The sequence below is a fragment of the Sphaeroforma arctica genome (assembly GCF_001186125.1).
Source record: "Sphaeroforma arctica JP610 unplaced genomic scaffold supercont1.44, whole genome shotgun sequence".
In the NCBI taxonomy this organism is placed as follows: Eukaryota; class Ichthyosporea; order Ichthyophonida; genus Sphaeroforma; species Sphaeroforma arctica.
The window spans coordinates 29,718-42,019 of record NW_014040514.1 but is presented as its reverse complement, the minus strand read 5'-3'; the positions used below and the strand labels follow the sequence as shown (position 1 = coordinate 42,019).

The following is a 12,302-nucleotide window of genomic DNA, read 5'->3' as shown; positions in this document are numbered from 1 at the left end:
ACATGCATGCATACATACATACATACATGCATGTATACACACATACATACACATGGACACATATATGTACACACACACACACACACACACATAATATATATATATATATATATATGAATATAATACATACGTACATACATATATATATATATATATATATATATACATCCGTCCATATATATATATATATAATTATATATATACTTAAACACATAATATATATATGTTTATATTTATATTTATATATACATATATGTATATTAATATATATAGATACACACACACACACACATATATATATATATATATATATACGCAAACACACACATACCCACATATTATATATATATATTTGCGTATTAATTGCTGTGTACATTCATATATTTGTTGATATCTATATTTGTATCCATGTTCATATGCAAATCCGTATTCAATTTTATAATTCGTATCCATGTTTGGATTATTGTTTACATCTATATGTAGGCATATAAATAATAAATGTTGAAAAGTCAGGTATTTTGTGTATAAAGAGATGTTTGACAAGTCAGATTTGTTGCGTGTAATATATTGCTACATTTTTACGTATTCATTTTTTCCAGTTATGATTCGATTAGTCAGTATTTATACCAGTGGCAAGCTGTGCCTAATTACTTCGTACTCGATCAACTTCATAGATCCCAGAAAACTATGGCTGACGAGCGCGCTGTGATCCAGAAAGAACTGGCGGTTATTCGTACCGCCTTTAAGGTATAGTTCCGTGTATCAATAGTGCCGCACGGTGAATCGATGATGTTCAAACGCTCTCAGACAGTGTAATGTTTTATAAGAAGTCATAATGTAGCCTTAGAGAGACCCTTATATACCCTTTTATCCCTGCATAAATAGGTGACCCCATTTGTCATACCCTTCTACTTTATACACTATTCTACACCCATCACCCCCCCCCCCCCGCCCCCAAACCCTCATTCTACCAGGTCTAGAGGGGCAACACACAAATAAGGCCCAAAATACTTCACTTCACGCGAAACGTGGTCAAGATACTGTACCTCTATTCCACCGCTATACGCGTACCTTTGCATGTTTTTACAGTATGAACATCGGAGAGAAATACTCATTCTTTTATTCAACCCCGCCTCTATCTGGTGTACGTGTCACACAGGAGGAAGATGTAGAGTATCGCACGCGCAACGTGGCCAAGGTGCTGTACATCCACATGCTAGGCTATCCCACGCACTTTGCACAGCTGGAGTGTCTGAAGTTGGTTGCTTCTCCGAAGTTCGGAGACAAGCGAATGGGCTATTTGGGGGCACAGATGTTGTTGGATGAGAAATCCGATGTGCACCTGCTACTTACAAACTCCCTTAAAACGTAAGTGACCTGACGCTTCCACCAAAACAGGAAGCAATATTTTCTTTGAAATTTTAGTCGTTTGTTCTTCCACCAATAGCCCGAAGTGGAACAATAATGGGAATCCCTGTTTTCTTCATATGTATGGAAAGTACCAATATAGTTAATCCGCGACTTGATAGTGGTGTACATGTTTGTTCTACCTCCTCTACACCAGAATTTCACACCGGCGGTGTGAACTCGAACAACCAATACCACTAGCCTCCACTTTCTGTAAACCCTCGTCTCCATGTACCACGCCAATACCGGCGCCTTATTCTTACTGGCACGATGAAACTTTCAGCACTATGTTCCTTTCCGTTATTTTTCCTCGAATATCATCCCGTGTATATATTTTGAGACCGACACCCGCTCCTCGCTTCCACTGGTACCTCCATTCTATCAAACGAAATCCACAAAAAAAATGTTGTCGTTCAATTAGGTTGTGTTTTCGTAGCGCTGAGAACCACTGTACACACCGGCTATTGTCTGCTTCAAAGTGTACATTACAATGGCTTAAAAAACGAGCCGGTGCTTCTCTGCTAAAAAAATATACCTGCATTGCCATATATATTTCTCATCCACTGAACAGTGAATGAACTCGTTCAACCAGTGTGTGCCGTAATTAGCACTGTACGCACTCGCCCACATATGTTCCACTGGTATGCACAAGCATACCTTTCATCCGTGTGAAGGATCCGGCCTCCTCTCAATGTACCCACATTACTGGACAGTCATACTCATGTTGCTTTGTACATATCTCTCACCCACTCATCAGGGACATGAACTCGTCCAACCAGTTCGTGGTATCTCTGGCACTGTGCACACTCGCCAACATCTGTTCCACGGATATGGCCCGAGACTTGTCCCCCGAAGTGGAGAAGCTGCTCAAAAGCTCAAACGCAACCATTCGCAAAAAGGCCGCACTGTGTGCGTGCCGCATAGTGCGAAAGGTTCCCGATTTGATGGAGAACTATGTGCCCCTAGTGCGACAGCTGCTTAACGAGCGCAACCATGTATGTTATAAAGTGTGTATGTCTTCTCTCACGCTTTCTCTCTCTCGCTCGCTCACACACATATCCACACACATACACACGCACACACACACATGTGTGTGTATATATATATATATACGGTTATACATTGTATTGTGTATTGCAAAAGGTACTTGTTTTGATGGAGAGCTATCTGTTTTTAGTGAGGAGCTGTATCTCTGTGTGAGATGTGGCTTGGGTTGTTTGTTTTGTTGTGGCATGTATATCCGTGTACGTGTGGTATGTGGTTCATGCGTGTTGGTTGTGGTAGTATAGTCGTACTAGTATGTTTTAGTGTAGAACTATTTGCCCCTACTTCATCCGCGGCTGAATGACCACGTATGTTACGAATACTGCATATGCATCTGACTTGTTGAATATGGTCGGTTTGCATTTGTACGTGGTAATTGCAGTGTGTGTGGAGTGGGATTTAGTATTACAAATTTAGGGTGGGGTGTTTGTGGTTGCCGACCTGTTTCTGTTTTCAATGTATGTCACAATGGAACGTGTACATAGAATAACGTATGTGCGGCGCACTGATAATTGTTATCTGCAGTTTATCTTGAGCAATAGCTTGCAGCGTAGGTAGAGCTTTCAGCATTGGGGTTTAATACTTTGTCCCCGTACTGTTTTCTCGAGTCCTATTTCTAAATCGTCTGGTGTTGGGCTATCCATGCACGTGTGGGGTTCTCGGGAGTGCACTGGGTCACTGTCCGCCACACCATCTTCCACACTGTGTTTGAGATTCCAGACAATCTTACCACGTTTGTGGTGTCTAGTCAAACCATACACTGTAGCCTATAAGTTTGTGGTGCTTCATTTGCCTTGTATCTTGTTCACAACCTACGGCTGAACGCTCCTATTTAATGAAGCTCTCGCGATCTCACTGTAGCGCATGACCGCAGTCCCATACACGAGTAGACGTCAGTATGCAACTAATGTGTATATTGACACAGAGATGTACTTTCAGCAAAAAGAGGTACCTGTTCGCTCATACAATACACCCACCATCCCGTTTTCGGAAACGACAGGGAGTGTTGCTGACTGGTGTCACGCTCGTGTTTGACATGTGTCATATCGAGGCGGAAACGCTCGACTTCTTCAAACGCATGGTACCCAATCTCGTGCGTATGCTGAAGACCCTCGTCATGTCTGGACACACACCCGACCACGATGTCAGTGGTATCACGGATCCCTTCCTCCAGGTAAAGTTTGCCAATGTCTGTAGTGTCTTACTGTACATGTTGCGTTTTTGTATAGGATCGGTTAGATCGCTCCCTTTGGATGAGAGTTTGGGAATGTTCATTATCGAATGACTGCGAACGCGTATGCTTTTTTTGATGCTGTACTGGGTGGTACTCTTGGGAAGATTGCTACCGCTGGTAGTGTTTAATTGTATGGGTCGTAACCGTTGTGCTGTAGACATCTTTCATGTCTGAGCACACCTCAACCACAGTGTCAGTGGATATGAGAATTCATTCGTTTAAGATGAAAATACCTGTATTCTTTTAGTGGTCGGATAAATGCATATGTCTAGAATGCCTTCTTCATGTGTAGACTTACCCGACTGTGCTTTAATGGTATCGCTGAGCATGTTCTGGTGCAAGTACGAATATATACTGTTGGATTTCTATCGGTTATTGTGTGAGAGAGAGGTTTCTGAGGTCTTAAGGGTCAGTATTACCACACTGAGGAGTACGTGTGGGCGTTCAGATATTTCACTCATCCGTGCTACCACATCGACGGGGGGTTTCAGATATCTCACCCGTTGGTAGTACTGCACTGAAGAGTATATGTATGGTTTCTAGTGTTTCACGCGTTCGTGGTACTATTCCGGGGACTTCCGCAGTGTCGACAGTGTACGAGCACGATATCACGTTGTGCAACTGGCTGCTTGTATGTCTACGAGGCAGTCACATACAAAATCTCCGACAAACATGACCATTTTATAATCACGTGTGGTCTGTTTACCTCTGCAGACAGGAAGTTTTAAAGATGTATCCGCGGAATGCTTTTCCATGATTTCTTCTGTGATGTCTCGGAGCGGTCCATTTCACGTTCAGTCGACTCCAATGCTTCCTTCTGATTGGTCTATAATGAATAATTGTCTTATTCTACCCCAATGCCCCATTCTGATAGGTCTATTCCACCCCTCCCGCCACACACACACTTGACTAAACTTTATAAAATTTTTTATTGGTCCTCACGCGCCACAGGTGAAGATCCTGCAACTGCTGGCCGTACTGGGTAAGAACGACGCCGAAACATCGGACCAAATGAACGACATCCTCGCACAGGTGGCGACCAACACAGAGTCCGCTAAGAATGTGGGCAACGCCATCTTGTACGAGTGTGCACGGACCATCATGAGCATCAGGGCCGAGAGTGGTCTGCGTGTATTGAGTATTAATATCCTGGGTCGGTTCTTGCTGAACACGGATAAGAATATCCGCTACGTGGCGCTCAATACGTTGCTGAAGTGTGTGACAGGGGAAATGCAGGCTGTTCAGGTATGATTGTTTGTATTCGTGTATGTGTATATACGCATTTACATGTGTATGTAGCTTTGTGCATGCTTGATTGTATGCTCAGAGGGACCTTTTAGTCTGAATGCGTACGTATGTGCATATTGGAACGCTTCTATTCAAACGCGGAAGTTCCTGTATATAAATGTATATTATACGAATGTACAGATACCATCAAGTACACAGCAGTTCGGCTGACTACGATGTGTCTGTTTGCGCGTAGCTTACACTTCTCTCTCGCTCTCACTTACTGAGATAGTCTCACCCACACTCACTGCCAAGTGTGAAACAATCGTAATCGGGCCTCTTTGCGGCTATTTACCAACTAACGCCTGCATCTCCCCCTCTGCACACCGCACTAACAGCGTCACAGAAGCACAATTGTCGACTGTCTCAAAGATCCCGATGTCTCTATCCGACGAAGGGCGCTAGAGCTCATCTTCGCACTCATGAACAAGGTATGCATGTTAGGCATGGTACTGCCGTGCATTAGCATCGCCCGCCTTTGTTGTCTGTTTTGCTGTATGCGAGGTTCAGACTACTATCTCTATGATTGCGTTTGTGTTCATGTCTCTTGACTTTTATGTATAGCTGATTGTATGGGAATATTTGTTTTTGAGAATATATGTGTGTATGGGTATCTTTATCTTAATGTATGTTTTGTGTATGGGTTCCTTCTGTCTTAATGCGTGTCTGATTTATGGTTCTTCCTGATTTTGGAATGGTTCGTTTAAGACTGTAGCAGATACAGTTAGACATGACGTTAGGGCGCGATGTTTTGTTGCACACGATGCAATAGTTGTGCTTGTCGTCTCTATTCTGGTGCCTTGCTTTAAGATACTGTGCTCATACTTGTATGGGTATCCGGTCTGGATCAGATGTTTCAAGTTTATTGATAATAGCAGGTGTGTGTTTAGAGTACGATTGCATCCAGTGTCAGACATTGAGGCTTCTGTTAGCCGAGACGACACACTCTTACAGACTTTGCTTTGAGGTAGTTGCTTACATTCATGTGTATTTATATGCATATCACACCTGTACAAGTACTCATAAGAAGCATACATGTATACATGTATGGGTATGGGTATTTACTATGGGTGCATGTATACGTATATACATGTACCCATACACACGCACACACATATATATATGTATATATATATAATATATATATATATATATATACATATAGATATTTATATAGATGTATATATATATATGACCCATATATATATATATATGTTTATATATATATATATATGACCCATATATGACATATATATATGACCCATATATGACATATATATATATGACCCATACGTACATAAAATTACTCGCACGTATATATATGTGCACACGTATGCGTACGTGTTCGAATTCATGTACCCGATAGTGCACATAAACTCTTATATACATAACATTCCTCTCCTCATTGCGCACCTCGGCCCCGCGCCTCCCTACAATCCCCACCCATGCAATACGTATGTAAATATATACCTTCACACGTTACAGTTCGGACATTTGTATATATACGATCGCAAATGCCTCAGAGCAACCCAACAAACACCACCCACCACACACCCCAACTGCACCACCCACACACCACAGGGCAACGTAAGGGCCCTAATGCGCGAGATCCTGGCCTTCCTGGACGTGGCAGATACAGAGTTCAAGGGATATATGTGCTCGTCCATCGCCACCTCTGCCGCACGTTTCGCACCGAACAAGAGATGGCACATGGACACTCTTCTGAAGATGCTGACGTCTGCTGGCAACTACGTGACGGAGGAGCTGGTCACTACGGTTGTGCACATGATCACCAATACAGAGGTATGGGGGAGGGGTGGAGTGGGGTTGTATTGGAGTGGTCGGTTACCTTGTGCATGTGTATGCGACATACTCCATACACAATACGATACAGCTGTGGTGTACGTCAACGTCTTACGAGAAAGCGAAGGTGTGCCACCATACACATAGGACTTCCACGCATACACAGTGCACCTTTTGTGTACATCAGCCTCGTGCAATTATTATGTCTGTCAACACACACATAGTACCTATCAGTTTTCTATCTGATATTAATAGGTACGCCTGCATGCACAGTATCTACACGCATAAGTAAAACAGAGACCGCATCTACTCCTAAATCTGTCAACTTATCAGAGTAACATTGTTTCTTTGACAGATATATTTATATATATAAATACGCAGTTAACTACATATCTGCATGCATATAGCTGCCATAGACGTCTGCAATCTATTGATACATATACTCATATATTAGTCTCTCTGGACAAGACTTGCATACATCCCCATGCACACGCCTACCAGAAAAACCAACAACTTACTCGTACATATACACCTGTGCGCGTCTCTTTTATAGAATATACTTACATGCGTGTATATCGCCGTTGTCAATGCACTACTAACATCTGACCATTACACTTACACCTACACACATCATCCCCAATATACAAACGCACACACACACACCTACTACGTCTCCCTCTACACAGGACCTACACGCATACATGACACAGCGGCTGTACCTGGCGCTGCAAGACGACATCTCGCAGCAGCCTACGGTGCAGATTGCTGCGTGGTGCATTGGGGAATATGGCGATGATCTGGTGGCTGGAGGCTTGAACGACGACGGCGAGGATCCAATTGATGCCACAGAAGAAGTGAGTCCAGAGTGATGTATAGTGTGATAGTTTGTGTGTGTATTAGGTCTAAGTGAGGTTATTGATGCCGCAGAAGAAGCGGGTTCAGAGTGATGTATAGTGTAATAGTTTGTGTATTGTGTATGTTTTAGGTCTAAGGAGAATGCGAGGTTATAGATGCCGCAGAAGAAGTGAGTCCAGAGTGTTGTACAGTGTGATACTTTCTATGGCTGTAAGTAATAGGCCTATGGGGAATGCGAGGCCATTGATGCCACAGAATGAATAAGCCAAGAGATGCATAGTGTGTTGCTTTGCGTGTATGTCATAGGTAAAGAGAGGGGGGGGCAAAGATTCCATTGCTGCCGCAGAATAAGAGAAAAAGAGAGAGAGTGTGTGTGTGGTGGGGCGTGGGATATGCAGATGGAACGGTTTGTAGTGACTTTGTATGCATATGTTAAGTACAAAATGAGTAGCACCGAGCGTCCGATGGACTGCAAGAGAAGTAAGAGAAGCTAGACATATAGTCAGTGGGATGTGTAGGTTGATAGGTATCTATATGATAGTCTTGACCTGAATTCGATTCCCACTGTAGATTATCATGCAAGCACATGGTCATTTTGGCCAAAATGAGACTGATTTTTCTAGGATACACTTGAGAAGTTAGGTGGAGGAGATATGCGGCGAATTGAGTTAATAGGAGTATATAGCATAAGATATGTTGATAGGTTTCATTTATAGGGGTTTATATAAGTAAATATGTGAATGAGTTTTCGTTTATAGAGGTACATATCTTAAGACATGAGCATGAGTTTTCTTTACAACGTTCCCGGAGGAAAGGAACTCGAATATCCTTCAGCGTGATGTAGTTGTGTTGTTGGGCATAGCCATGGATTCATCCGTTTGTGGATGACATTTCAAGAGTCCTATAACTGTGATGTGCTATGTGTTTGTACCTCAGTGGTGAGTGTAGCATGGAGTATGCGAGGTGTTAGGCCGGCGCAGTCACGCGTAGCCTAGCCCGTAACGCGGCTGGTGGACCAAACTGAGTGCTGCTGTGTGTGCGTGTCTCTGTGGCACTGAGTGTACCATGTCTGTGCATACTCACGATTGTGCCATGAGGGGGGGTGCAAGGTATTGGATACTGTCAATACTTAGCCACACTTATGATGCCACGAAGCACACACAGAGACGCGGATGGCGGTGTCCTAGTTGGCCAAGCTCGCACATCCTTGTGTGTATCCACCATCAACCTATTGTGTCCGTGCACTCTTGACCTATGTTCACTCGTAGCAACGTACGGTGCCACACATTCACCCATCCACCCAGGATGTGATTGACATGTTAGAGGGTATCCTGTTCAGTGGGTTCAGCACACAAGTGACAAAAGGGTTCGTCATCAATTCACTCGTCAAGCTAGCGTCGCGCTTGGACGGAGAAAACGACCGCATTGAGAAGATCATCGACTACTATCAGACATCCATGGATCTGTAAGTGCATACGTTGTACTGCGTATTAGTATATGTGAGTGGATGATTTTATCAATATAAATACACACACATATATATATATATATATATATATATATATATATATATATATATATATATATATATATATATATATATATATATATATATATATATATATATATATATATATAGATATAGATATATATATATATATAAATGCGTGTGTGTATCTTCCCGACCACAAATCTAAATGATATCCCCTCCAGCTTGCCTATACCTCATCCGCCCTTCCGCACGCATTCCCTATTGCAGCGAATTGCAACAAAGATCCGTTGAGTACTCACAGTTGTTTAAACCCGAGTTTGTCTCGCTTCGAGGGGCTCTGCTCGAGCCCATGCCACTCAAAGAGGTCAACGACATTAACGAAGCTATGGACGCCAGTGATGGCGAAGAAGACAGGTACCACTCGGGCTTGTTTTCGTTTCGATTTTCGATTTTAGGTTTTTTCCTTTTTGTTTTTTTTGTTTTTTGCGTTCTAGGTCTGCGACAGCGCAATTGACAGTTAGACGTCGTGGGCCATCGTTGCGTGGGTAATGGTCAACCGCACACTGTCGTGCATTTGTTTTCATGTGCCGAAATGCTCTTTGCGTAACAGACATCTATTGATCGTGGATGTATTTGGCAAGTCATGTGTTAAAAATTAAGATTATATCAATAGGCCTGCGTGTACCGTTTACTTTGTGAAGCTCATTAGCGGTGGCTGGTTGTGGCCTGTCCACTCTGCCGGCTCTATCTGTGGCTGCGCTACATGCGACATAGAACGCTGGCACACATTTGGAGTCCTCTCATCACGGTTACAGGTGAAATGCCAATTCCGGACTCGCTTCACCAGAACCCCTCACAGAGACATGCATTCACTCACTTACACAGAGATGTAAACACACCCCCACCCTATACACCTTCGACTGGAACAGGTGCGCATCCACGCACACGGTCACACAATTTTACCTACAGCTGCGATGTACACCCGTTTTAACATGCACAACTGCGTATAGATTCACGCCACGTATGCACACACCTACGCATACATAACATACATGCATTACTTACACGCGTGCACACTTTTCCCTCCAGGTACGACCGACAACGGCGACCGTCAGACGGCGGCAGAGGCAGTTCACGTTCACGTTCAAGGTCGCTATCGCCTAAAGGCCGTGGCCGTGGAGGTGTTTCAAGAAGTCCTTCGCCCCGCCGAGGCGTAAGTCTTGTTGTGTGCGTATGTATGTCATTCAGTTGATGTAGGCATGCGTGTCTGTGTGTACCTTCGACATTGTAAAGTCTCCTGGAAGAACTTGTACGTACTATTTGCCCGTACGGTTTGCGCATGTGTGCGCCACCCTCATTCCCGACGTTCGTCATCTACTGATCCCCCCCCCCCCCCCCCCCCAACGAAACCCCCAAACCAAACCAAATGGTCTCTGTCTCGATAAACTCGGAAACAATCGTTACTCATGCTTACCCCACACCAGTTCGAGTGTATTTACTCAGTTCGAGTGTATTTACTCAGCGACAATCTCAGATTAAGCTTATTCTGCTTGATCGCATAGCACATACTCTCATGTTTACATACTTGAATACAATCACATGTCTCCTTGGACCTATCCTGTATAATAGCATAGCATCCAGTATATTCTCGTGTACATTCTTTTAAACGCACGACATGCATGCACACACACACACACACACACACACATATATATATATATATATATATATACTTGCTGGCACCTCCACATCCCTCTAAACAATACCCTCTCTCGATCTATTCCATACAACATACACAGGGTAGTGGTGGCAGTGGTGGCGGTGATATAGACCTATTAGGCGACCTTTTAGGGGGTGATGATATGGGCAGCTCACCTGCACCCGCAGCCCCACAGTCCAATGCCATGGGTGGAGGTGATCTATTGGATCTACTGGGTGGTGGTGGGTCGAGCGCCCCAGCGCCCCAAACAGCGCCCAGTTCTGGTGGTGGCGGTGATTTACTAGACCTGTTGGGTGGAGGTGTGTATTTATAGAGGTTGAGTGTATCTTAGTGTATACTTTTTTTGTATATTATATTGTATATAGTGTGTGTACGTGCGTGCGTGTGTATACTCTCGTATTTTTCGAGTGTCATGGGTGGGGGGGGGGGGTGCCATATTGGAGTTGTTGGGTGAAAAGGTCAAGTGTGCCTGCGCCCCAAATAACATCCATATTCGATGACGGGTGAGAACTTCTGTAGTTGCTCGTTAGATGCGGAAGTGTGTGTATGTGATAGTGGTATGTGTATACATCTACACAAACATTGCGGATATACAACAACAACCTATATTCTGTCGTATGTGTTTATATCTATACAACAACATCCTATATTCTGTCATATGTGTTTATATCTATACAACAACAACCTATATTCTGTCATATGTGTTTATATTTATACAACAACAACCCATATCCTATCGTATGTGTTCATATCTATACAACAACAACCTATATTTTGTCATATGTGTTTATATCACACATGTACACGTATACTGTGATAAGCGTGCTCGTTTCCTGGGATGCTTACCTGTAGGCATGCCTTCACTATAATAAACATTTTACTTGGACATAGTATACTGTACTGAGCGTATGTTTTTGCTTGAAGGATTACTTACTTTTATGCATCATTCCGTTTCTTTGGTCGCACAGGCTCAGCACCAGCGCCTGCGCCAGTCAGGGGTAGCGGTGGCTTCCCCACGCTGGAAGTGTATAACAAGAATAACGTCAAGATTGTCTTCGACTTTGAGAAGAATCCCAACAACCCTACTCAAATTGCGATAAAGCTCACAGCCACCAACACTGGACCCATGCCCGTATCGGCGTTCCAATTCCAGGCGGCGGTGCCGAAGGTGTGTGTGCACTGCGGTCTATGTATACACTTATGTAAATACATATGCAATTGCACACACTTGCTCTCACATACAAACACACACACATACGTATATATATATATACATACATACATATTTATATATATATGTATGTATTATGTAGGTATGTATTTATGTTTTATGTATTCATGTATGTATATGTATATGTATATTAGTTATTATTAGTTATATATATATATATATATATATATATATATATATATATATATATATATATATATATATATATATATATATATATATATATATA

General features: G+C 42.9%; 1 protein-coding gene across 1 annotated transcript; it reads left to right on the top strand.

Moving 5' to 3' along the window:
• Positions 1 to 1,090: 1,090 nt before the first annotated feature.
• Positions 1,091 to 7,644, top strand: SARC_01156 (hypothetical protein; the record flags this gene model as incomplete). The annotated part of the gene is made up of 7 exons (XM_014305115.1): positions 1,091 to 1,368; positions 2,165 to 2,402; positions 3,452 to 3,625; positions 4,637 to 4,930; positions 5,311 to 5,403; positions 6,554 to 6,775; positions 7,462 to 7,644. 7 exons carry the CDS (start codon positions 1,091 to 1,093, stop codon positions 7,642 to 7,644), a joined length of 1,482 nt encoding a protein of 493 aa, XP_014160590.1.
• Positions 7,645 to 12,302: the final 4,658 nt, after the last annotated feature.